Source organism: Perognathus longimembris, chromosome 24 (genome assembly GCF_023159225.1).
Source record: "Perognathus longimembris pacificus isolate PPM17 chromosome 24, ASM2315922v1, whole genome shotgun sequence".
Taxonomy (NCBI): Eukaryota; Metazoa; Chordata; class Mammalia; order Rodentia; family Heteromyidae; genus Perognathus; species Perognathus longimembris.
Genome location: NC_063184.1, coordinates 15,332,407 through 15,358,578, shown reverse-complemented (window position 1 = coordinate 15,358,578; position 26,172 = coordinate 15,332,407). Strand labels below are relative to the sequence as shown.

Genomic DNA, 26,172 nt, shown 5'->3' with positions numbered 1-26,172 from the left:
TACCACCTTATATTACACAACACATAATTCTCTGGAGTTTAAAATCAAACTGTCCCAAGAAAACATTATTTCCTTTTCTCAAACCACCCAATTGTTAGCAAGCAGCTGGGGCTAGGACTAGGAGAGAAGAAAGATCCCTGAGAATTACCATCTTTATATAAACATGTATTTTCCAGCACCTTCTCAAGTGGCCTTTACTTACTCTCCATCAGCTGAAGATAAACAGTTCTGTCCTAAGAAAAAGGGTAAATATGTTACCCCCCCCCCACTCTGCCTTTTACCCTTCTGCTGGCACTACTAAGAGGGAAATAAACCAGTGAACTCATATGACCCAAATTTGTATTTGCAATGTTGGGCTAGCAAAAAGAAGAGTAAAAGGAGAGAATCCAGAGAAGGTGCAGCAGAAGAAGTTATGAGGGCATAAACAATTATCTTTGCAAATGGCTTAGTGATTCTATTTACTTATATCTATACCTGGTAAGTCAGAGAAGAGAAGAATGCACTCATTAAAGCCATTAGCCAAAAGCCGGTCTCGCAGCTGCTGGAGAATAGCTACTCCTATGCAGAATGGAAAAGAGGAATTTCCAAGTAGTAAGGTATCCCAAAGGTGAAAAATTTTATGTAGCGGAAATACATCTGTGGAAAACATTTAAAAAGTTAAATTACAGCAAACAAAAAAAAAATTAGAAAGCAATAGTTAATGTTACTAAACTTTCGTACTGGTTATAGGCCTTGAATTCTGTCACTGAGCTCTTGTGCTTAAAGCTAGTGCTCTATCAGCTATAGTTCCACTGCTCACTTTTGGTAATTGAAGATAAGCATCTTGTGGATTTTCCTGCCTGGGCTGGCTTCGAACTGTGATTCTCAGATAGCAGGTATGAGCCACCACACTCAGCTCCAAACTTTTTAAATAAAACACTTACTTGGTTTTTAAAATATTTATAGTGTCCTAACACCTCTTCAAAACTGATAACCAGATTAGTTAAGTGTGGTATTTTCTAATTTCCATTTCAAATCCTAGTATTTTTGTCTCATTTATGTTTTTTCCAAAAGGTTTATAAACTATATGACTTATAAAAATCTTATAAAGATAAACTTAGCATCATCTTATTTATGAGGTAACATTTCCATTATGAATTGTAAACAAATGCTTTATTAAGTTCCTATCAATAGTTCTTTTTTTTTTTTGGCCAGTCCTGGGGCTTGAATTCAGGGCCTGAGCACTGTCCCTGGCTTCTTTTTGCTCAAGTCTAGAACTCTACCACTTGAGCCACAGCACCACTTTGGAGATTTTTCTGTTTATGTGGTGCTGAGGAATCGAACCTGGGATTTCATACATGCTAGGCAAGCACTCTACTTGCTAAGCCACATTCCCACGCCTACCAATAATTCTATTAAAATTTCTCTAATTTTATACATTTCTTACATCTAGTGTAATACATACTGATTGTAATTCCAATAATACTCCATTTATCATAAGTAACATTTAAATAGAGATGTCAACTATATTAATATTTGTAACTAATTAAGTGTCACAGCCAAATAATGTGCTTAGTTTCCAGAGAAATAATTGTTTAGGAGATAAAAACCACTAATTATTAGAAAATGCACAGAAATTAGTTGTATAAACTGTCCTCAATAACTTCCTCTATTTTATATTTTATGTCAATTTTTTTTTTGGGGGGGTTGGTTGTGGGGCTTGAACCCAGGGCCTGGGTACTATCCCTGAGCTCTTTTGCTCAAGGCTAGCACTCTACCACTCTAAGCCAGAGCACCAATTTTTGTTTTCTGGTGGTTAATTGGAGATAAGAGTTCCACAGACTTTGCTGCCTAGGCTGCTTCTGAACCATGATCCTCAGATATCAGCTTCCTGAGTAGCTAGGATTACAGCTGTGAGCCTCTCTTGCACCTGGCTTTATGATATTCTTTTAAAAAGAGGAGAAAGCACAAGCAATCAAGACAGGTAAAACACTTTTTTTTTTTCTAGGTAAAACACTTTTGTCCTATACAATTCTCTTTAGAGTATTTAGGGGTTAGAATACTTGAAATTCTTTTCTAGGTAAGTCTTAACTATCACCCTTAATAACATCACAAATATAACAAAAGGCTAGAATGGAGCTGCATTTGCTACTACAGTACCAACTGAGACAATGATACTTACGAGTAAACATGGTGAGAAACCAAGGAATGGCATAGAGCTATGAGTAGAAAAAACAGGAGCACAAGGCATGGATGAAGAACAAAGAAAAGGCATAATTAGAATGACCATCAATAATGTGAATGGTTAAAAAATTCTACTTTTGTCTAAGCTTTTGATTAAAATAATACATAGGTAACTAAAATGATCACAGGTACTTTATTACATAATGATTATTCAACCATATTAGGACCAAATATGTGCTTTTTGCTAGGGATCATTTATAGAATATCTTCATTTCAATACACTCAAGACAATGGCTTATTCAAATACAACACTAGTATAGTTTTAGGGGTATACTTTTCACAACTAGAAAAATGTTGCTGAGATTTTAAGGGCCCTTGTAATAATCTTGTGTCGAACTAAATAGATGAGAGAATCCTCAGATATTTCATTAAATGTTCTATTTTCAGAAGAAATTGGCATTTGAAAACATTCTCTAAGTAGATTTCACCCATTTGAGAGTAGGCTTCATCCTATCTAGCTAGGGCCCAAATAGAACAAAAGTGAAGGAGTGAGGATTTCACTTTTTTACGGCTTCATTACTTAGCTGGAACATTTCATTTCCTCTTTTCCTGTCCTTGGCTACTGATTGTCAATATCAAGTTCAAACATCAACAATAATTTAGAGAAAAGTCTGAAAAATACTCGTTTTATTTTATTTGGAACCAATACTGTATACATTAAACAAAAACTGGAACTACCTAAAGGCCTCAAATAAGTATTCTTTCAACACTTGTCAATTATAAATTTAACAACAGAGACGCATATTATCTTGGTATTGTATACAATGGCTATCAGAATGCCAATCAGAATTACATAATTGTATAGCTCATTAAAATATAGGAACTTTTAGTACAATAAAGCCCATTGATCTCCACATCATCATGTACATAGGCTGATGTCTAGATAGTTCTTTTTGGAGAGACAAGATGAATGGGGAAATGGAAAGGCATAAAGGTATATGACTTCAGGTATGGGTTACAAAAAACAAAATAAAAAAATCTTTATCCTAGTTTAAATTTTGAAAAAAACCCGAATCTCCTACAAATAAATTATCTTAGCAACAGTTCTTAGTACCTTTACCTCCATACTATTCTCCTGTATGTTTTTTTTTGGGGGGGGGAGGGCAGGAGTAGGAATGGAGCCAGGGCCTTAAGAAAGGTACCACTGAACTACATCCCCAGCTCTGTTCTCTGTAACTATTTCTTAAAATTCTGTTTATAATGAAGATGGAAGAGCTGGAACCAGATTTATACTCCCACCTACATAAAATTGAGAATCTATAAACAACAGTTCACCAGTCGTGGATATCAAATAGCACAAGAGTAATTCTTCAGAGGATAAGCAAATAAAAATGAACCCAACAATAGCCCAGCTTGCCAGCTAATTACATGCAAAGAGGTTGTAGGTCACTGACAGAAAGGAAGAAGATAGGAATTGGTGGCTGCCCTTAACTGGACAGGCAGAGTAAGAGTCTGAAAGTAAAGATGGCTAGAAACTTCATTGTATATACAGATAGGAGAGAGGTACACTGAGAGAATGCTTCAATACCATAGTGGGACACCATCAAGTTACTGTTAACTACTGAAAAAAATCATGCATTTAACAGCCTACAGAAAATGGGGAAAGGGGTCACTTGAAATGACCAGAGGCAAATCATGTAACGCCAAGGACAGTTCAAAAACTAAGTTAAGAAATCCTGTAATAAGTGCATCTGAAATAGTACTGGTAAAGAATTTCGTTGGTAATGGAACAAAATTGTGCTCCCAAAATATGCTGCAACGATCCCATTCAATAAGGCTTAAAAAGAAACTTTGGAACAGTCAAATTTATTCAATGTAATTTAACTTCATCCAAGATGGCATACTCATGGTCACCCCAAAATTGCTTCTTCTTTTTACTAACATCTATTATTCCAGTCACTTAGGTTCAAAAATACTGGATTTTAAATCATTTCCTGTCAAACTCCTTAAATATTATATTTACTTATAAGCTTTACTTATAAGCTTTTGCTCTGTCTGATGCATACTGAACCACTCTTGTTTAAGTTCTAATTCCTTCCTGTGTGGACTGCAACTGTTTAATAGTTTTTAATTTATACGACTGCAAATGTTCTTGCTTTTAATTCATATCTGTTCCAATATTTTCTTCAGCTAAACTGATTTTTTGAGAAAATGCAACTGTGGTGAAATCACTGTCCTGTTCCACTATGACAATGCTTTCCCATGACAAACCAACTAAGCTTGTGAATGTCTTATTTATTCTAATATTTAGCAGTGTGATTTACCAAGTGGAGGAAAGGAATTGAAGACACCAAGCATTTGAGTTCCAACTCTAAAACTACTGATTTTGTGAGGTTTTTGTTTTTTTTGCAGGGCCTTTTGCTTACTAAGCAGGCGCTTTACTGCTTTGGTGAATTAGTATGATTCATCAAATTTTACTTTATTTTGGAGTAAGGGAATCATGACTTAGGTCACAGAGATGCTATGGGTAAAGTAAGATGAATGAAAAGGCTTTGTAAATAGTAGCTCAGACCTGCAACCTAGCTACTCAGAAGGCTGAGATCTGAAGGATTGTGATTTGAGTTCAGTCTGGGCAAAATGTTCACGAGACCCCTTCTCACCTCATAGCTAGATGTAGTGGTGCACCTGTCATACCGCCCAGTTCTGTGTCGCCTTATCTACATGGGAGGCTGAGAGCATAAGGATTATACTCAAGGCCGGCCTGAGAAAAAAGTCCTTGAGACTGCATCTCAATGGATGAAGCTGGGTGTGGCTGTTACCACAGCTATAGCCAGAAAGCATAAGATCGGATCATCCTGGTCAAGGCAAAAAGACACTCTTTCAAAAATAACCAGTGCGAAAAAGGGCTATGAATCAATGGGAGAGTGGCTGCCTAGCAAGTGTGAGGTCCCTAAGTTAAAACCTCAGTGCTACTAAAATAAAGTAGTAATACACTGCAAAGTTTTATAACACAGTAACTAAGACACCAGACTGTGTCTCATCTGTAAGTGTTTTACACTATGCCAAGAGAGATTATTTAGCATGATGTGAACACATTCTACTTTCTCTGATATTTTTGGGGGTAAAGTGGGAGACTTACTGTGGTTTGAACTCGACCTTTTGTTTAACAGGCAAGTAATCTACTGATTGACCATCCTGCTTTGCTTTTCCTTCTTCCAATTTCTTTTTCTTTTTAAAATCATTTCAACTAATCAGAGCTGTCTGTTTAAAATCATGCCTTAAATACCATTTGTTCCATGTAAACTTTCTATAGATTTCATACTACCTTTTACACCATGCTGTGTAAAACTATATTATACACAAGTATATAAACTGTATGCTATATTTGATTCCAACAACTAGCTCACCATGCTTTGGATTACAATTAGTTATGGGTATATTCTCTCATTCGTTGATTGAATATGAAATGCTTTGTGCTATACACCATGTGTCTCACTAGAGAAGACATCTCAAACATGGAAACCCATCCTGAAAATGCTGCAGTTTATTTCTACTACAACATAGGTCTATCTGGCATATGATGAGGGCTGCAAAAGTTACAGGAACTTAAGAGCCTCTAGTACTGTGCTCTGTACAGAAAGACTTTTATGGGTAAATGACATTTCATTCTTTTTCATTATTTCAATAAATATATACTGAACATTTAACACATGCCAGACCTGTGTGAAGTGAGGATAAAGCAGTGAACCACTGCCATTCCAGGATACAGGAGCCTATCATTCAGTGAGAACAGTAAGTTTATTAAATATTCAGTTCATGTCAATCTAGTTTTTGCCTCTATCTCAACCATCAAAGTATTCTGACCTTTGGTTGATGATTTCTGAGTTGCTAAATCTTACTTCTTTACTGGAACAGAATATGACACAGTTTACTCCTTCTACTTCCTAGAAACACCTTTTCTTTCCTTCACTAGGCTTCCTAGACACCGCACAGAGCTACTTTTCTTTCTTTCGGACTGCTCTTTATAAGTTTTGTTTGGTTCTTCTTTAACCTCTGATTTTTTCTTTTTCTTTTCTTTTTTTCCTGTGCTGATCCTGGGGACTGAACTTGGGGCCTGCGTACTGTTCTTGAGCTTTTTTTTTTTTTGCTAAGGATTAACACTACCACTTCGCCACAGCTCCACTTTGGGTTTTTTGGGTGATTAACAAGAGATAAGAGTCTCATTGGATTTCCTGCCTGGTCTGGTCTTGCTTTGAATGTGATCTTCAGATCTCAGCCTCCCAAGTAGCTAGGATTACAGGCGTGAGCCACTGGTACCTGGCTTATCCTGATTTTTTAAAATATTGAAATGTCCCAGGTTCAACTTCTGAACTTTTTATCTTGACTATTTTCCCCCAAATAGTAATTATAGCTTGAAAATTCCCACATTTACAGTTCCACTCCCAGATGTCTCCCATGAATTTCAAACTTCCATGTCTAAATGCCAACTTGGTATCTACTTCTAAGTCCAAGAGCTAAAAACCTGTAACGTGTCCTAAACTGACCTCCTGGGCCTTTCTCCAAAATCCTTATCTCCAATTACAAATCCCAGCAAACTATACTTCTACTTGCATAGAGAAAAGGAAATTCTTGAATCATTCTTGACTCATCTCTTCTCAAACAGTCTTGCTGTTCTACTTTCAAAATATAAACAGAACATGAATATTTCTCATGCCTAATTCAAGCCACTATATCTCTTGCCTAGACTGCTGCACAAGCAGGAATACTAGTCACCTTGTCCCACCCTTGTTCATCTCAGTATCGTAGTCAGAATTATGTTGCTAAAATGCTTAGATGTCACTATACCTAGTGGCTTTCTGTCACAAATAATAAGGTGAAAGCCTTAATGAAATAGTCTATAATGCTCTAATATATATCCTGACTAGAATAGAGAGCAGATCTATGTCCATTTTTCCTCTGCTATTTCCAAAATATAGGAAAACGCCCAGCACATAATAGATATGCACATATTTCCCAAATAATGTATAAGATGTTGAAGATAATTGAAAGGGATATATGATACAAATAGCCTGAGGCCTGGCATACAGCAGAGTGCCCACCTAGGAAGCATGTTTCCAGTTCAAATCCCAGTACCATTAAACAACAACCAAAAAAAATCTTAGCCAGGCACTGATGACTCATGCCTGTAATCCTAGCAATTCAGGAGGCTGATATCTGAGGATCATGGTTCAAAGCCAGCCCAGGTAGCAAAGTCTGTGAGACTCTCATCTCCAATAAACTCTGAAAAAGCTAGAAGTGGCACTTTGGCTCAAATGGTAGAGTGATAGCTTTGAGCACAAAGAGGCCAAGGGACAATGCCCAACTCCTGAGTTCAAGCTCCAGGACCAGCAAAACAAACAAACAAACAAACAAACAAACCCCATAGTCATGAGATTATATACCTCGAGAAATAATTGAGTTCGTTTTCCTTTGCTAATACACTAACAAAATGTTTCATATTAAATACTGGCAACTGTTGCAAAAAAAATCCCATTAAATCTGAAGTTTTATTATATATATTCTTTGATAATTATCTTGAAAGTTACTAAAATGAATCTTATTCTAATGATAGACAAGAAGTAATTATTCAAGTAGATTTAGTATTTTTAATATATTATATAGCCTAGGCACTACTTAGCATCAGCCACAGTTTACCAATTAAATTAAAATCAGGTAAATAATAATTTGTGAGACTCTAATTCCTGCTTTTCTTTTTATACTCTTCCCTTTTAAATTTGATTTTTTGTCTGTATTAATTTCTTAAGATATTAGTACAGCTTTATAATACATTCTTACACAAAAAGTCAGCAAAAACCTAAGAATTTTGAGTATCAGGCAAATTTTACGTTTTATGGAAAAGCAAATTAAAATTTTAAATATTTGACTAGAAATATAGAAACTATACACATTCTTATTTTCTTCAGATCACGAGATTACATAAGCATAATGTGACTATAGAGAATCAGGTAAGTCAATACTGCCCCCTAGCAACTTCAAGCCAGAACAGTTTGTTATATATAGCATTTCTGGAGGTCTTTCCACATGGTATGGTAATGTCAAATACACACTTAATCAGGAAAACAAAAGTGGGTATTGTCTTATTTTTGAAAAATCAAAAATTATGACTCAATGACTTGTGAATTTGTAAAAGTAAAAATATAAAGGAAGTATTTTTAGAAATTCTAGAACTTTTAGCAAATGATTCTGTGAAATATTTTTATTTAGGAACATGAAGAACTTTATTTTCACATATACATATATATTAATATATACATATGCATATATGTTTTAGTATTACAAAAGGAAGTTCCTTCTAATTGACTTATTGATCCATCCTGTATTTTCTTATGAACTCAAGTAAAAAAAAATATATTAAACTTGTTTTAAGCCTTTTCTTTTCTTTCTTTTTTTTTTTTTTTGGCCAGTCCTGGGGCTTGGACTCAGGGCCTGAGCACTGTCCCTGGCTTCTTCTTGCTCGAGGCTAGCACTCTGCCACTTCTGTATATGTGGTGCTGGGGAATCGAACCCAGGGCCTCATGTATATGAGGCAAGCACTCTTGCCACTAGGCCATATCCCCAGCCCTTAAGCCTTTTCTATAACATACATGTGAGCACTAGTTTGAGGACTTATAATGGTGTACATGAACATTAGGGAAATATCCATCCAAATATTCAAGAACATGCTGTCTAGGAATCAACAGGTATTCAAGGCAGTCTATAATTTATACCATCCTGTACCTTCTTCAAATGTTGAAACTCTGAACTTTGTAGACTGAGAGATACAGATGTCCTTAAACCTTTAAGAAAGTTGTGAAAACAAGTTAATGCATCTAAAACACTTGGTAGAAGAAATGGCATATCTCAGACTTAAGTATAGAATAATACTTGTCATTGTAAAGACAAAAGTATTTAACAACCCAACGTGAAGTACTCTCATGAAACGTCATAAGAGATACACAAATGTATTGTATGTAAGAACAAAAAGTACTAACTACTGTGATCTATAGATGCTAGCCTCCAATTCCTTAAAAAAAAAAAAAAAAAAAAAAAGCTCCCGGTGGATATATTCCTTGAATTTTTATATTCTTAAGAGTGCCTGTCTGCTATATTATATATTCGACTCTTAAGCCATTCTTCAATCATTTTCTTTTTCTCAAAATTTTATAGACAAGTCTCCACTAATGTTGTAAAATCTTACTATTTATTTATGCATTTTGTCATCTTCTATTTTATTGTGCATGATTTCATCAATATTCAATGTGGTACAGAACTCTGAGGGGCCTCAAAACCCTGAAGGGTCCATTTGAAGTCTATGTTCATAATAATTGATATTTATGATAATGGTAAAGCCATTGATGAATAAAATTGTAGGCATCTTGGCACAAATAAAAGTAACAGTTCCAAAGTTAGGGCTTATGTTTACGTAGTGGGAGAGAATTACTAAAAACCTTTGTAAGATTTATATGAACAAACCTGGGAAGTATGAGGTAACTGTGCAGTGTACAGAAAAATAATGATTGGAAAAGCTTAGACAATTGTTTGGACTGTGAGACAACCACAGGTGCTTTGTTAAGGACTCATTTGTAATTCAAAGAATGACATTTTTTTTAGGCTTTGGTATTTGACCAACATTTCTTAAAAATGAATAAAGGGAGTCCAGAATGTCAAGAAAAACTTTGAGTAGAAGAGGTAAGAATTAGGATTGCTTATCTGCCACTGTGAGCCTGGCAATTTCCCAATACTTAATGAATACATCCGAGATGGTAATGATAGTGACCAATGTCAGTTTTTGATATCATGTTATAAAATGTGTCATAGTTGGAAGATCTGCAAACCCAATGAACTAATATTTTCCAAATGAACAATACACATTAAACTCATAAGTGGCAAAAGCCATTCAAAGTGTAGAATAATTGGCTTTTACTGTAATACAGAAGGAAAAATTCAGGGAAATAGTTAAGTTTATGAATAATCTTTATGAAATCACCACTGCCTGAAGACCTTTGGCCAAGTCTATGTCTTCACAGACTTCAAAAAACACAATGTTACAAAATTGAGTAAAGAAACAGGAGAGATTTAAGAGATTAGAAAAATACGTATTAGGGCTGGGGATATAGCCTAGTGGCAAGAGTGCCTGCCTCGGATACACGAGGCCCTAGGTTCGATTCCCCAGCACCACATATACAGAAAACGGCCAGAAGCGGTGCTGTGGCTCAAGCGGCAGAGTGCTAGCCTTGAGCGGGAAGAAGCCAGGGACAGTGCTCAGGCCCTGAGTCCAAGGCCCAGGACTGGCCAAAAAAAAAAAGAAAAATACGTATTAAAAACTAAACATTATTTTTCTGAAAGTATAGTATTTTTCAGAAAAATACTATTAACATGCAATAGGTTTGTCATTGTTCAGCTGGGAAATTTTCTACATATTTAACTTTTTTTTTCTTTTAAGAACTTGCCACAATATTAATCATTTTTGAAAGGTTTCAATCATTCCTTGGTTCCTAAGGCCATCAAGCTTCATTATGAGAAAAACTTGAGAAGCTATTTGTCTTTGAAGATCACAAGAGTTAGTACTCTTATCAGGAACACTACAGACATCAAAAAACACATCCTCTGAGACTGCAGATGGCCTACAACAGGTTAGGAAACTTTAGTATGGGATATTCTTAAATGGGAACAATATGAAAAGCTCATTTCCAGCAGTCTCCTTTTTTGAATAAGATCTAAATGGTTTAAAGTAACAACACAAAAGGCAGACTTGAATGAACAAAATATTATATAGTTCTAAGTGTTTCCTTCACATTTTCTGTTAGTACAGATATAGCTGAGTATAATTTGTTTGTGTAGGGGGGGTGGTTGTAGGGCTTGAGAATCAAGTGTGTGTGTGTGTTGTCCCTGAGCTTTTTGTACTCAAGGTTAGCACTCTACCATTTGGAGCCACTGCTCCATTTCTGATTTTCTGGTGGTTAACTGGAGGTAAGAGTCACAGGCTTTCCTGCCTGGGCTAGCTTCAAACTGGGATCTTCAGATCTCAGCCTCCTGAGTAGCTAGGATTACAAGTGTGAGCCACCTGTGCCTGGACGCTGCATATAAATTTTGAATCTGACAGTGGTAAGCTTTTAAAGAATGAGTAATTAGTAGTAGTGAAGCATCCTTTTGGATTTCAGTTATAGACAATGGTTTTGCTAGCATATCACTGAATTGCTTAGCTTTATCTTTAGCTGGGATAGTATGTTAAAAGGTATATACAGTTTTGAGATACGGTCCTCATCACATTTCTCAATGGCTAACAACGTTTATAATCTGTACACTGAGTGCTATTCCTAGAATTTCAGAAAAAAAGCTCCCTTAAGAATGAGGAAACATACTTTCCCATTCTCATTTGAAAGACCTATTATATTTCCAGAAGCAGAAACACATTGGGACAGAATGATAAAAATCACTCTGGCCCCAATTTTGCCAAATACATTTCTCTATTTATATGTAAATCACAAACTACCATGACTTATATAATCTAAGCATCACATCAGTGTATGATATTCTAAGCTATTTAAGCTTTCTCAGTGTTTAGTTTTCAGAGTTCTGTGACCCACAGCAAATGGAAAGGAGCCAGAAATCACAATCTCTCCTGCAATAGAAGACTGCATTTCAATGATGGAAGATAAATCAAGGCTTGCTTTGATAGGATTAGTTCTTGAGTAGGAGAGTCAGTTTAGAATCTCATTATCAAAGAAGCTGTTCTTCCTTGATGAATCCTAGCCTGTACTGTCCTTAGAGGCACACGAAGTATCCTCAATAATTTTAAAGGGAGAATAATTAAAAGGGAAAAATAAAAGATTGCTGCATATACAAACTCATGAGATGAAATCTAAATGATGTGATTGAATAAAAAAGAAAGAAAAAGTTTCCATTTTACCATACTACACACTGTACACAATCCTTACATTAAACATATCAAGTCTATTCACAACATTCAATCTTTAATTGTTATTTTAACCTTTGAATATTACCTATAGTACTGAGATAAAGTCCAATAAAACAAACTGAGAAACAACAAAAGATTTCAAAAAAGGTTTTCCAGATAACATTTGAGCTTTTAGTAAATAATTTTTATTTGCTCATGCTGTGACAAGAAAGTTGTAGACTGACTCTTCTCTGGGCTAAGATATACTCTTTTTCTCCTTTTATTCTTTCTCTTCTTTTTCTTTTTATTACTGTAGATTCTTAATGGTGATAGAACCATTACTGAGAATACATTTGGAAATATATGTATTTCTACTACAGAAACATAAGCAAAGGCATTTTATTGTCATGTGATTAGAGGGTTACTACTGACAACTACTGGCTAGACATCAGGAATGCCCAGCATTTGTCATGTTCTAGACATTTCCATCTCTCATTCAATATGATTTAGAATGTCTCATAAGATAAATCACTATAAATATGTATGTATATATTTATATTTATAGTGATATAATACAGTGACATACCTAACACTACATATACATACATATATAGTTATACTTATATCACCGTGTATTGTATTGTTTTCATAATACTACTACTATTGCAGAGTTTTTTAAGAAACATGGAAAATTCTAAATTTACGAGTAACTCCTTAGTGGAGAAGGAAATACACAGAATTACATCAAAATTATTGAATTGTTGAAGAACTTACTCATTTTTCATAGCAACACATTTAAAGACCACCAATTAACCTGCTACTGAGATATACATTTAACAAGCTTTAGCATTTTGCCACATTAGTTTCAAAAGGTTTAAACAACAACAATATATTTTCCATACAAAATAGCCCCCTTTGTACCATTCTCTCAATTCTCTTCCTTTTAAAATTTGTTATGTTTTATAACCCTTATAAGAAATCTTCTGTAGACAGATCATAAATATCCCTGCCATATATGAAGTTCCACATATATCCATATATATGTAAGTGTGCGTTACATGTATATATATGTAAAACAGGCATATTTATATGAATGCATATATATGTATATTATTAGGTGGAACCATTTTGTATTCTGTTTACTAGTTCAAATTAATACCATTGCAGTGTTTGTTTTGGTTAATATTTTCCTCAGATAATTCTAAATAACTTTTTTCCTGGTCAAGTTTTTTTCTTTCTTTCTTTCCTATTATTTTATTTTATTTTATTTTATTTTTTTTGCCAGTACTGGGGCTTGAACTCAGCTTTGTGTTCTTAACTTTTTCACTTTCAGCTGGTACTTTATTACTTGAGCCACCACCCTTCCACTTCTGTGTCTTGCTACTAGTTATTTGAAGATCAGTCTTTCAGATTTGTCTGCTTGGGTGAGCTGAACGTGACTGTCAGAGCTCAGCATTCTGAGTAGCTAGGATTATTGGTATGAGCCACTGGCACATAACTAACTCTCACATTTTTATGTTTATATGTTAGCATATAAATATTTAAAATATGAAAATATGTTAAAACAGGTAATTTATTGCACTTATACACTTTTAATAGTCTTTCTGCCTTTACAGGATTCATTGACTTTACTTTGTTTTACTCCCCACTTCTCTTACTATACTTTTGGTTAGTTTTGTTTTTGTGATAGGGTCTCATTAACTAAGCTCCAATGTCAACATCTTCAGAACTGGACTGTAGGCGTGTACTACCATGTTGGTTTTCTTTCTATAATTCAAATACAATTTTTCCCCCCTGTTGGTCATGGGGCTTGAACCTGGGGCCTGGGTGCTGTCTCTGAGCTCTTTTTGCCCAAGGCTAGTGCTCTACCCCTTTGAGCTACAGCTCCATGTCCAGTTTTCTAGTGACTAACTGGAGATAAGTCTCATGAGCTCTCCTGCCTGGGCTAGCTTTGAACTTTAAAATAACTAGGGTTACAGGCGTCAGAAAATAGCACTGGCAATCAAATTTAATTTTTTGTTATTGTTGTTGGTTGTAGGGCTTGAACTCAGGGCCTGGGTGCTGTCCCAGAGCTCTTTTGCTCAAAGATAGTGCTCTACCACTTGGAGCCACAGCTCTACTTTCAGTTTTTGAGTGGTTAACTGGAGATGAGACTCTGTCTTCCCTGGCTGGCTTTAAACTGTAATCCTTAGACCTCAGCCTCCTGAGTAGCTAGGATTACATGTGTGAGCCACCAGTGCCCGGCTCAAATTCAAATTTTAACATATACTTTTTAACTTTAAAAAAGGGACTGACTCCTCATCACAAATGACTAACAGGCTAACTGAATCTTGGCTAACTTTGAGGTATCCAGTCTTAATCTTAGCTTGGTACCAACATGAAGGAGCTAATAAAGGAAGCTAAACTCTGGCAAGGCTACAAAGGCAATAAAGTAAGCAAAATCCAGAGTAGCTATTTAAAATTTCACTTAAATATAAATTTATTTCTCAAAAATCAGTCCTGAAAATTATAAAAACCAAATGAAAATAACAAAACAGTTCGTTCGTTATTATAAATGGGTTTTCCACACTATTTTATACATTAAATGTGTAACAGATAAGATACTCTCCTTGCACTTACAATAAGGATATGGAAGGTAGCCAGAGCATGACCAGCAGTAACTTGCTTAGGTATGGACTTATTAGGACAACAAAAAATTTAAAAACATACTCATGTGCTGTGAATCTCTGCCTTTCTTTTTACTTCATGTTCTAATGTACTACATTACTCACATCAGGAATGAAGCCAATCTCATTGAGATGATTACTCAGCTCTGGATCGTGGAAGGCGATCATCTGTGAGAACACAGTCAGATACTCTGAAATGACAGCAAAGTTTAAGATTACCTTTGTCTTCACAAATTACCTCAAAGACGTTCAAATTCAAATAAATTATAGCTTAATGTATTTTCTGATGAGGATTTTTCCTTGAAGCAAAGATACTTTAGTAATTTTCTGTGTTATTTTATTCACTTACTGATAATTATTAAGCAAATATACTAAAATTTTGCCATTACTTAGGTGTTTGCCTTCAGAACTAGGTTGATGTTTTTGAGTTGAAAATATGCAATTTTCCATTAAATTGTATAAATACTTTTTTTTAGCAATATTAAGTTTCACATTTATTGAAAATTCAGATAGTATTAAGATCCTTAAATAAGAAATATTTATGAAGGGGTGAGAATATGGCCTAGTGGCAAGAGTGCTTGCCTCGTATACATAAAGCCCTGGGTTCGATTCCTCAGCACCACATATATAGAAAATGGCCAGAAGTGGTGCTGTGGCTCAAGTGACAGAGTGCTAGCCTTGAGCAAAAAGAAGCCAGGGACAGTGCTCAGGCCCTGAGTCCCAAGCCCCAGGACTGGCCAAAAAAAAAAAAAGAAAAAAAAAGAAATGTTTATGAATAAGCACAAGTAACACAAGCTATGCCTCAATTCATTTACATACGCAGATTCGAACATCTGTTCTTGTTTTAATTCATCCTAAGATTCTGCATTTGGCATGTTAGGAGTAAGAACAGTATGTTAATAGAAAGCAGGCACACAGTAGGCAATTAAAAACACCTACTTTCTTATCCTATTCTAATTTACAGCTTTCAACCAGAAGTTGAGGAATGCATATTTTTGACACTCAAATTATTTAAAAAAAATGATTATCTACTAAATTAAGTAACACAACAGTAACAATTTACTCCACACTAAATAACTATTCTTCTTTTACTCAGTTTTGTCAGTTTAACATCTGAAGACACAGTTGTAAAACCTGTAGTAAGCAAGTACAATTATTTCTTGCAAATAATGCTTTGCTTCTGATAATCACATTATTTATAAGCAATGTCACATACTTTGGAAAGGAGAGCATCAGGTCAAAACATAAAGATGTGCTAGATTGACACAGTGATGGTGGGAAATCACAGTACTGAATGAACTAATGCCAACCTTGACTCTTGCTACATAAAGAGCAGGATATTAATTAATGTGTTTCCTGAATTGTTTATTGCAATTCATTAAAGCTACTTACTTTCTCCCCTTTCCTTTCAGAGAAAAAAAAGGTACAAATTCTAACAGCTTCAGAAGTTACAAATGGGCCCAGAGAATTCTTAGGTTCTTCAACTATGTTTTTCTTCTTCCAATTTGTGGTAGTATATTGATAGCCAGAGGTATGTAAACTAGGAGTTATATAAACTCAGCCATCATAAACATTCAACTGAATGTTAATAAGTATATAGTTATTAATTTCTAGCTTCTAAGAATCATGCCTATTTTAAACCAGAAATTTGTGCCACAGGCAGTTATCCACTGTTATGCTCTGATTAAATATCATTCTTATTTGAGCCTGATAAAATTAATTACTATGTGGATTTACACAGTTAAGGATCTCCTGAGACCAAACCCATCATGGAAATATGTTCTGTTTCCTGCCAAATACTGTGGCTGAATTTATATACTATTTGTTATCACTGAGCACTCATGCATAGTGATATATACATTATTACAAATTATATATTACTTTACATGTGCAAATATAACAAGAAAACTGGCTTAGTTTTGGTGGTACAGAACACTTTCCAATAAGATACAGAAGATCTTATAAAAGTTCTCTTTTTCATTGAGAGTTATTACAGGAGCTATCAACACTATGCCACATTCAAGTTATTTAAAAAAAACATTTAAAACTCCCCTAGAGTAAATGAAAAAATAACAAAAGGCAAAAAAGGCATCAGTGGTTCATGTCTGTATTCCTAGCTACTCACAAGACAGAGATCTGAGGATCATGGTTCAAAGCGGGTTTGGACAGACATATGAAACTCATATCTAAACAACCAGCAAAAAATGAAGGTAGGGGTGAGGGTGAAGAGATATAGTGCCAGCCTTAAGCATGGAAGCTAATGTACAGTGACCAGGTCCTGAGTACAAGCCCCAGTAATGGCATGTATATGTGCATACATATGTGCACATGCACACACACATGAATATATCTGCTGATTGATAAATAAAACTCAGTTAAAAAATAAAGATATATTTATGGAAATTCTTCTAAATCTTTAAGCGTAGTTTTTTTTTTTATTCTCTTGCACAAAATAATCCATTCCTTTCTGACTTTTGTTTTTTTCCCCCCAGTCCTGGGGCTTGAACTCAGGGCCTGAGCACTTGCTCAAGGCTAGCATTCTGCCACTTGAGCCACAGTGCCACTTCTGGCCTTTTCTACATATGTGGTACTGAGGAATCGAACCCAGGGCTTCATGTATACGAGGCAAGCACTCTTGCCGCTAGGCCATATTCCCAGCCCTGAGGTTTAATTTTTTAAAACACAAATTTATTTTTCACATTTATTCCTCATATCTTGGCATGGAATCCCTTGGCAAAGGGTAGATTATCTTAAGAAATTAAGTTCCATAAGTAGTATCTGGCAGTGCAATAAGCAATTAAAGGACTGACATGTGCATTTTCCCATACAGCACATATGGTTAATATCAAATTGATTTAAAACAATTTACTTAAAATATTTTTCTTGGGAAAATACACATGATTAACAAAACATTAAAGAACCTTTATTGGGGCTTAAAAAAGATGAAAGGTAACTAGCAATTTAAAATTTCAAAGGAAAACAAAGACTACAACAAAAGTAATGCTTAAAAATCATTAGAAAATTGAGTCATCTCTTAATTATAATATCGGCTACAAAAATATACTATTAATCAATTTAGAAATCAGTCTGGCTTGACAAGTCTTGTTGTACTTTATAGTTTCATATCTATTTTCATAACTTCAAAAAGCATGGACATGTTCCACATGTTGGAAATTTACTATCAATAAATCTACACACATTTATTTACGCTATGAAACAATCACTGGGAAATGAAAGTGGTCTGTTTAAAACAGGATCTTGCTAAGTAGACAAGACTGGTTTGAAACTTGTATGAAGCCTAGGCTGGCCCCAAACTGGTGATCTTCCTGACTCTACCTTCCAAGTGCTAAGATTAAGGGCATAACACCACACCCAGCTGAAATGCAATTTTGTGAGAAGTATATTCTGTATTTCTCAACAGGAACCATATGCAGCCAAAATAAGTACTATATTAGATAAGACAAGGAATAAGCCCTCTGAGAGCTGTCCATCAAGACTGGTATAATCAAGCCTTCTAAGCAACAGTCTACCCAGCTCATTTGTACTATTTTAACTGTTTGAGAATTCTTTCTCACATACAGGAACCTAGCCAGGCAGTATGCTTTAATGTGGAGCCAAGACATTTGGAAAAAGATAAGTGTTCAGGTTTTTATATTTGGAAGCTTAGAAAATATTATGGTTTCATGTTAGCTTTAAAGATGACAGCATTATATTGTTGAATTTTTCTTTTTTCTTTTTTTGGACTTTTGTTGGGTTTGAACTTGATACTGTCCCTGAGCGTTCTTTTGCTCAAGCCTAGCGCTCAACCACTTGAGTGACAATTCCATGCCAGCTCTTAGGGTTTTTGGTTTGTTTGTTTGTTTTGCCAGTCCTGGGGCTTGAACTCAAGGCCTGAGCACTGTCCCTAGCTTCTTTTTGCTCAAGGCTAGCACTCTACCACTTGAGCCGCAGTGCCACTTCCAGCTTTTTTTATATATGTGGTGCTGAGGAATCGAACCTAGGGCTTCGTGTGTACGAGGCGAGCACTTTACTACTAGGCCATATTCCCAGCCTTCTTAGGGTTTTAAAAGCTTTTAAAATTTACTTGAAGACATCCTATCAATTTCACAATAAGTGAAGAAGTTGGGAAATGAACACGTTTTAAGGTTATTCACGAGATTTTTCCTTATTATCACACTGGAAGCCAGTCCAAAACATAAATGGAGCCATGAGAGGAAAACATGCTGGTGAGTTCCTAAAACCCCTTGGCTCTTACTCTAATCTGCCATGTTGGCAATTCCAATGATCTGACTCAAGACTGACCTCTGTTAAACTAAGGCTGTTATTTTATGTGAAACTTTTTCTTAAAAATCATTAGCTTTTTCTAAAGAATTTTAAAGCTCTTGGCTGGAATGTGAACACCTTGGTCATATGGTATGACTTAAAAAAAACTTATTTTTATAAATTTTAAGGAAAATGGCTGTTTTTTTTGTGTGTGTGTGTGTGTGTACCTGTCCAAGGACTTAAACTCATGGCTTGGTCATTGTCCCCTAGTTTTTTTTGCTCAAGGCTAGCACTGTACCACTCTGAGCCACAGCTCCACTCTGGGTTTTTAGGTGGTTAATTGGAGATAAGAGTTTTACAGCCTCTCCTGCCCAGGATGGCTCCTGAGTAGCTAGGATTATAGGCGTGAGGCAACAGTGTGCAGCTATTGTTGACATTTTGAAGTGAGGATTAAAAATTGAACATATGAGCCAACGTGAATTGCTTATGCCTGCAATCCTAGCTACTCATGAGGCTGAGATCCAAAGATCAAGGGAAGAAATGTCTGAAGACTGCATCCAAAAATCTTGGTCTGGAGCTGGCCAAGTAAGCATGAGGTCCTGAGGCCAAATTCTATTACCACAATAAGGAAAAAAAAATTCAACATTTACAGTAAGCAGATTATGTTCTACTATCAATCTTTTCACAATATTATCAATCTTGACACAATATTTACACAGTCTGTGACGTGTCCAGGCTATCCAAAATGGTATTAAAGCTACTTGTTTTGATGTTACTGGAATCTTACACTATCCAGTTAATTCTACAGCAGTTATCACCAGTAAGGTAATAAGGAAACTATGAACAAGTGCAGCACACCCCTTTATTCAAAAGGTATAGAACCACTCTACAGGACATCAGTTTATCAGGTCTCTGAAAGAGGTATTAATGAGTCTTGAATATGAATTGCCTTCTTTAATAAATTAACCGACAAGTAAAAAGCAGTTTCCTGATTATAAAACAATTCTAATTATAAGAAAAAACAAGCAAAAGCCTATGCTTGCTAAAAAGCGTTTTCATATGAATACAAATGTTATAGAAGTTCTCATGGTAGGAATGTACAGGGATATGGGTATATCAATGTAAAAGCAAACATTTCAAAATACAATTGTAAGTAAATGAAAGCTTATACATTAAAACACTTGCTGAATGTTTCTATTTTAAAGTTTTATAATCTTTTATAATCAGCAATATTTTTACCTTAGATATGAGGAAAATGATGTTTAGAGAACTTTTTATACAAGGTTACAAAGTACTAAAGCTTCAATCTGGAGCATTTGACTCAAAAATGCTTATTTTTAAGTTCAGTTTATATTAGTTCCAGAAGAGTTCAGAATGTTTTAAGTTTACATGTGTCTGCAGTCAGGTCAGGATGAGCTCATACATAGGTTATATCTGACTGGAGATCTGAGGGGAAAGAAATGTTTAGAAAGGTAGAAGAAAAAGGGAGCATATTTAGGGTGTTGAAGCATTTGGAATGAGATGAATGACAAATGTTTTAATACCCAAGTTATAAGTTAAAAAATGCTGGGATTAGAGACATGGCTCAGTTGGCAGAGCACTGGCCAATTAGCGAAAACATCAGGTACTGAGTTTTTGAGTCCAGGTCTTGGACCAAAGACCAAAAAAAAAAGGTTAAAGTTTCTGTAACTTCACCATACACTTGCTCGATGATGAAACTTTTTCTGAGTAATTTTAATCATGAAAGAAATAAAGAACATTCTCTTATTTTCTTTAAACTACCATTTCTGCATCTGAGTTCAATTGAGATCAGATATTAAACACTCATTGTAAAAATACCATAATTCTTTGTGGATTGGAGGAAGGAAGCCTAAATTCTCATTCTTGAGTTTTTTTTTTGCCAGTCCTGGGGCTTGAACTCAGGGCCTGAGCACTGTCCCTGGCTTCTTTTGGCTCAAGGCTAGCACTCTACCACTTGAGCTACAGTGCCACTTCTGGCTTTTTCTATATATGTAGTGCTGGGGAATTGAACCTAGGGCTAAATGTATCTGAGGCAAGCACTCTTGCCACTAGGCCATATTCCCAGCCCCTCATTCTTGAGTTTTTGTGATAGCCTACCACAATAATTTTAATTAATTAGATATTGGCTATTTTGACAGAAAGATTTGCCCAGTAAAAAGCCAAGAAAAGATACTGCTTACCTTGTATTACATGGGAGTTATCTTTCAAGAAGAAGTTATACAGGTATTTGGGGATGAAGGCAGACATACAAGCATAAGCCAAGGCTGAGGAAAAATAAGTCAATTAAGAAAGTGGTTAATAGGGTAAACAACCAGCTGCCAGTCAATCAGCATGCGTTTTTGAGTTTATTACTAATTACTTATTAACTGCTGTAAACACAAAATTAAAACACAAAATTATTAAGTGACACTTCTATTATTTAAAATAGAAAGCATTTTGGATAACTATTTCAATAACTTTAATTTTAAATTACTGTGGAAATTATAATTCCATAAAGTAAAAACCTTAGTAGCTTGAAACTTTGTGTTTTGGATTTAAGACTATCAGGAATAACCTATAATTTCAAGCACAGATCCTTACTATTCTTGGCTCAATGAGTAATAACTGGCTGTGCCTAACTACATAATAAAGCTCTAGTCTAGACTATCAAGAAGGGACATTATCAGAAAATGGTGCATGTTAACCACCATCCAGTGAAATTTCAGTAATTTGCAGTTATCTCTATTCAATTTCAAGTAACTGTAAAAACTGACAGAAAACAGAATCTGGAAAGATGAAGATCCTGACACTAGGAATCTAGACATTAATGCCATAAGCAATCACTTGCTCAGTTTGTAACATAGAATTGTGTTTTTTTTTTGGCCAGTCCTGGGGCTTGGACTCAGTGCCTGAGCACTGTCCCTGGCTTCTTCTTGCTCAAGGCTAGCACTCTGCCACTTGAGCCACAGCGCCACTTCTGACCATTTTCTATATATCCGGTGCTGAGGAATTGAACCTAGGGCTTCATGTATATGAGGCAAGCACTCTTGCCACTAGGCCATATTCCAGCCCCGAGTTGTGGGTTTTTAAAAAAATACTTATTGACAAAAATCTATTACAAAGGTAATGTAACAGAAGGAGAGAAACAAAACAGCCTATTATTAACAAGAAAGCTGCAAAGTAGTTGGAATAACATATAAGTAACTGGAATAAAAACCAGACACAGATACATTTCTTAATCTATAAAATGTTGAATAGATTTAGATAGAAATCTTTATTTATAAAGTATATCAAAATGACAAGCTCTGAAGACTTAATATTACGGACACTCAGTCAATATTGATTTATTTACAAGTTTTATATTATAAAGTCTATTAAAAATAAGTTCTGAAGATTAAAAACTGGGGATGAACTCAGTCAATATTGATTTATTTACACTTTTTTCAAGGCAAACTTAGATAAAACTAATTTGTACAGACTCTGTCAGTACAAATTTATAAACATGATCACAAAGTATGTAAATGAATTTAGCACAATCAGCTCAATTCCTACCACCGTTCTAGTTACAGCCTGCTCACATGTGAAACTCTTCAGGAATAAATCAATTGTTTTTAATCCATAAAGTGAGTTTCACTTTTTTTTCTTTTTTTACAATTTCCACAAGGAAGGAAATAAGAATCTTAAAATAAAACCAAAACCTTTCCATATTTGAATCAAGCACTTCATAAAATACAAACAATAATGACTTCAGTGGTAAACAGACATACCTTCATTGTTGAAGTTGAGATACAGGAATGGAGCACACAGAGAGTCCAGACCTGATATAGGGGGTTGGGACAAAGGAGTAAAATGATTATATCCTGAAGGGAAATATACACATACATATCTCTTACTCAGTGGTCAGCATTATTTCAAATGATAATTGTTAATCCTCTTAGATGAGTGTTCCTTCACGAGTTACTGCTAGGCTTTCATAAGAAATAAATAACAGGGGCTGGGGATATAGCCTAGTGGCAAGAGTGCCTGCCTCGGATACACGAGGCCCTAGGTTCGATTCCCCAGCACCACATATACAGAAAACGGCCAGAAGCGGCGCTGTGGCTCAAGTGGCAGAGTGCTAGCCTTGAGCGGGAAGAAGCCAGGGACAGTGCTCAGGCCCTGAGTCCAAGGCCCAGGACTGGCAAAAAAGAAAAAAAGAAATAAGTAACAGGGACTGCCACATAGTAAGTATTCAAACATCAGTAACTATCAATTATTATGAAGTAAAGAATAACATAGCAATAAAAATGGAATATAATCCCCATCTCTGACTCTAAGTGTGCAGTTTTGGCAACGACTGTGTATTTTCTGGTATAAAGTTTTCTCATCTAGATGGTGGGGTCGTTATTTGTCTTCTTTCTCTTTGAGTCAATCAAACAAAATTCTCCAAGAGTTGAAAAGCACAAACATATATTTTATTGATAATAATACTGTTCATATACTGTCATCTTGAAAGAATGCACTACTTAGTGAGTTAGGAAAATAATACCTTCCTTTGAAGTGTGGCCAGTAGAAAACAATATTCAACCACAATACCTGCTTATAGCAAGACATTTAAAAAATAGGACTGGGTTAAATCATGAACTTACTAATGACTAGAGGACAAAAATGGCAAAAACTAAAGGTCAAGGATCTGAAACATTGAAGATACCAGAGCCGGGGAGAAAATAAAAAAAACTGCACAGCCTAGAGGTCTATCCTGTGCTTTAATTCTTAGTAACTATCATAAATAAAATTAGGGATCATTAATCAGTAAAACAACTCAACTAGGCCAAAATTATTTAAGGGATAAAATTATTTATTATTTGCCTAAGTCTTAAAAAGTATATACACAGAGATTGTATGAGCACCAAATATCCTACTTTCCTAATCAATGCGATTGCAGGCTTATGCATCTAAATAATATGCACAAGAAATTTAGATTTTTTAGAAAGCACTGCTGATAATCCTCTCAAAAATGAATCAGAGCTTTAGTGCTTTTGTCAAAGTAACAATATCTTATATTTAGTTTTAAGTTTAAAAATTGTTATTCATTCCAGACACATGTGCTCATGTCTTTAATCCTAACCACTTAGGAGGCTGAGATCTGAAGATCACAATTCTTTGAAGCTGGCCCAAGCAGAAAAGTCCATGAGAATCCATGTCCAATTAACAAGCAAAGAGCTCAAGTGGTAGAGTACCAGCTTTGAGTGAGAAAGCTAGGTACTTGGGGTCTTAAATTTAAGCTCTTGTTTCAGCCTCCACACACAAAAATAAGTTATCCATATTAAGCACTCAATACCTCAAGAAAAGTCTTAGTATCACTTACCTTGCCAATACACAAGATCAGGATGAGACACTACCCAAGCTTTCAGTACACGCCTGAATTTTGCATGACCTTCAGGTGATGATAAGAGTTCATCATACTGATGACAACGAGGAATATCCACTTCAATCTGTAGGCAGCAAAGGAATAAGGTAAAACACAGGAATCTCTAAAGTCCCCTAGCTTTATTAACTAAATAGGAGCAGAGATCATATATACATTTTAAAAAATATAAATTTCAGGATAGTCCAATACTGCCTCAAGTGGTTGAATTTTTTATTAATCTTCTGGAAATACATATATGGCACTTAAAAGTTCTATGTATACTTAAAGAAACAGTTTTGAAAAGCAATGTGTTAAAACAGTTTTCAAAATTACCTCGTTTTATGACTAGGTCTAAATAAAAGGCAAATTTCTTCAGGTGAAAATGACTTTGGTTTTTGGAACTCGGGCCATGTACTTGCTAGACTAATACTTTACTGCTTGAGCCATATTCCCATCCCCTTTTGCTTTAGTTATTTTTTTAGACAGTGTCTTGGTCAGCTTCAGACTATCATTATTCTACATATGTCTCTGGCATATAGCTGGGATTACAGTTGTGAGCTACCACACCCAGCTTATTTGTTGAGATGGGAGGAGGGTCATGCTAACTTTGTGCCCAGCCTGGCCTTGAACCATGATCTCTATCACTTGAATAACTGGGATTGATTACAGGCACGGGACAATTCTTTTTAAGTTGTTAGTCCCAAAGTACTTTAACAATAAAAAGAAGAAACGTTTTTCCTTTTTGTAAAAAAATGTAACTATCTGGCAGAATTACCCCAGGTTGCTTAAGAATATCTTACCTGTCTATCTGTAGGAATTGGAGTGTCTTTATCAATTGCATCATACTTGGCATGAATAGCACCCTGCAAGAAAGAAAATGCAAAATGTCACTTCATCATAGACTTAATATAAATGATAATGTATGTTGAGTATCTCCTGTTCTAAAGGCTTGGGACAGATTTTAGAATTTTTCTAATCTGAGAATATTTGATAAATCTTTTGAGTTGAGTATCCCTAATCAGAAAGACCAAAATCCAAGATACTCTGAAATCCAAAAATTTTTAAGCAGGTATTCAATATTACAAAAGATTTTGGAGTATTTTTACTTTTTCGATTTTATGCTCAATGGGAAAACCTAGTTATAAACATGTATTTTTTAAAAAAAACCTACCTAAGTACACATATGTACATGCCAACCTAAACAATACTGCAACTTAAGAAAAATCTCTACATGTCTGATATGAGACAAAAGTCTGTGATAAGTGTGAAAATCTGCAATTGTGCTGAGGCAGAACTCTGAACTGTATACACGAGAAGCAATGTCCTGGATGAGTCCTTATCTAATGAGTATAACAATACAGCTTTGTTCTCTATTCATTAACAAATACATGGAAAATTTCATAAATAAAACTTTTCTGGGTGGTCCATACTTTAAGATATTTTTCCTGTAAATGTTAGGAATGGAAGCAGAAATAAAACTATTCAAAGGAATAATAATTTAGTACCAGGATACAGGGGTTTTAGATGAAATCATTATCATGTAATAAGAGACAATTATTTATACTTTTAAATACTTATACTTTTTAAGCTATACCATTACAGAAGCAATATTTGAAGCAATTACTTCAAACTTTGGTTATGTATTATAAGACCATGCACAAAAACTTACTTTTCTGCCTTATCACTATAAGCAGAGAAAGAGGCAGGAATTGGGTAGTCACTATGTGCTGAATCAACTTTTTGAGCCATCCTAT

General features: G+C 35.1%; 1 protein-coding gene across 3 annotated transcripts in view; it reads right to left on the bottom strand.

Annotated features, from left to right (window-relative positions):
- Tbck (TBC1 domain containing kinase) overlaps positions 1-26,172 on the bottom strand; it is a 116,980-nt gene that overhangs the window by 47,467 nt on the left and 43,341 nt on the right. For all 3 annotated transcript variants that reach the window (XM_048333365.1, XM_048333364.1, XM_048333366.1), the window contains 7 exons: positions 25,219-25,281; positions 24,377-24,503; positions 22,797-22,847; positions 21,231-21,314; positions 14,872-14,957; positions 2,162-2,198; positions 475-636 (listed from right to left, as the gene is read on the bottom strand). In XM_048333365.1, coding sequence (XP_048189322.1) covers positions 475-636; positions 2,162-2,198; positions 14,872-14,957; positions 21,231-21,314; positions 22,797-22,847; positions 24,377-24,503; positions 25,219-25,281 — 610 coding nt within the window. The remainder of the gene's footprint in view (positions 1-474; positions 637-2,161; positions 2,199-14,871; positions 14,958-21,230; positions 21,315-22,796; positions 22,848-24,376; positions 24,504-25,218; positions 25,282-26,172) is intronic.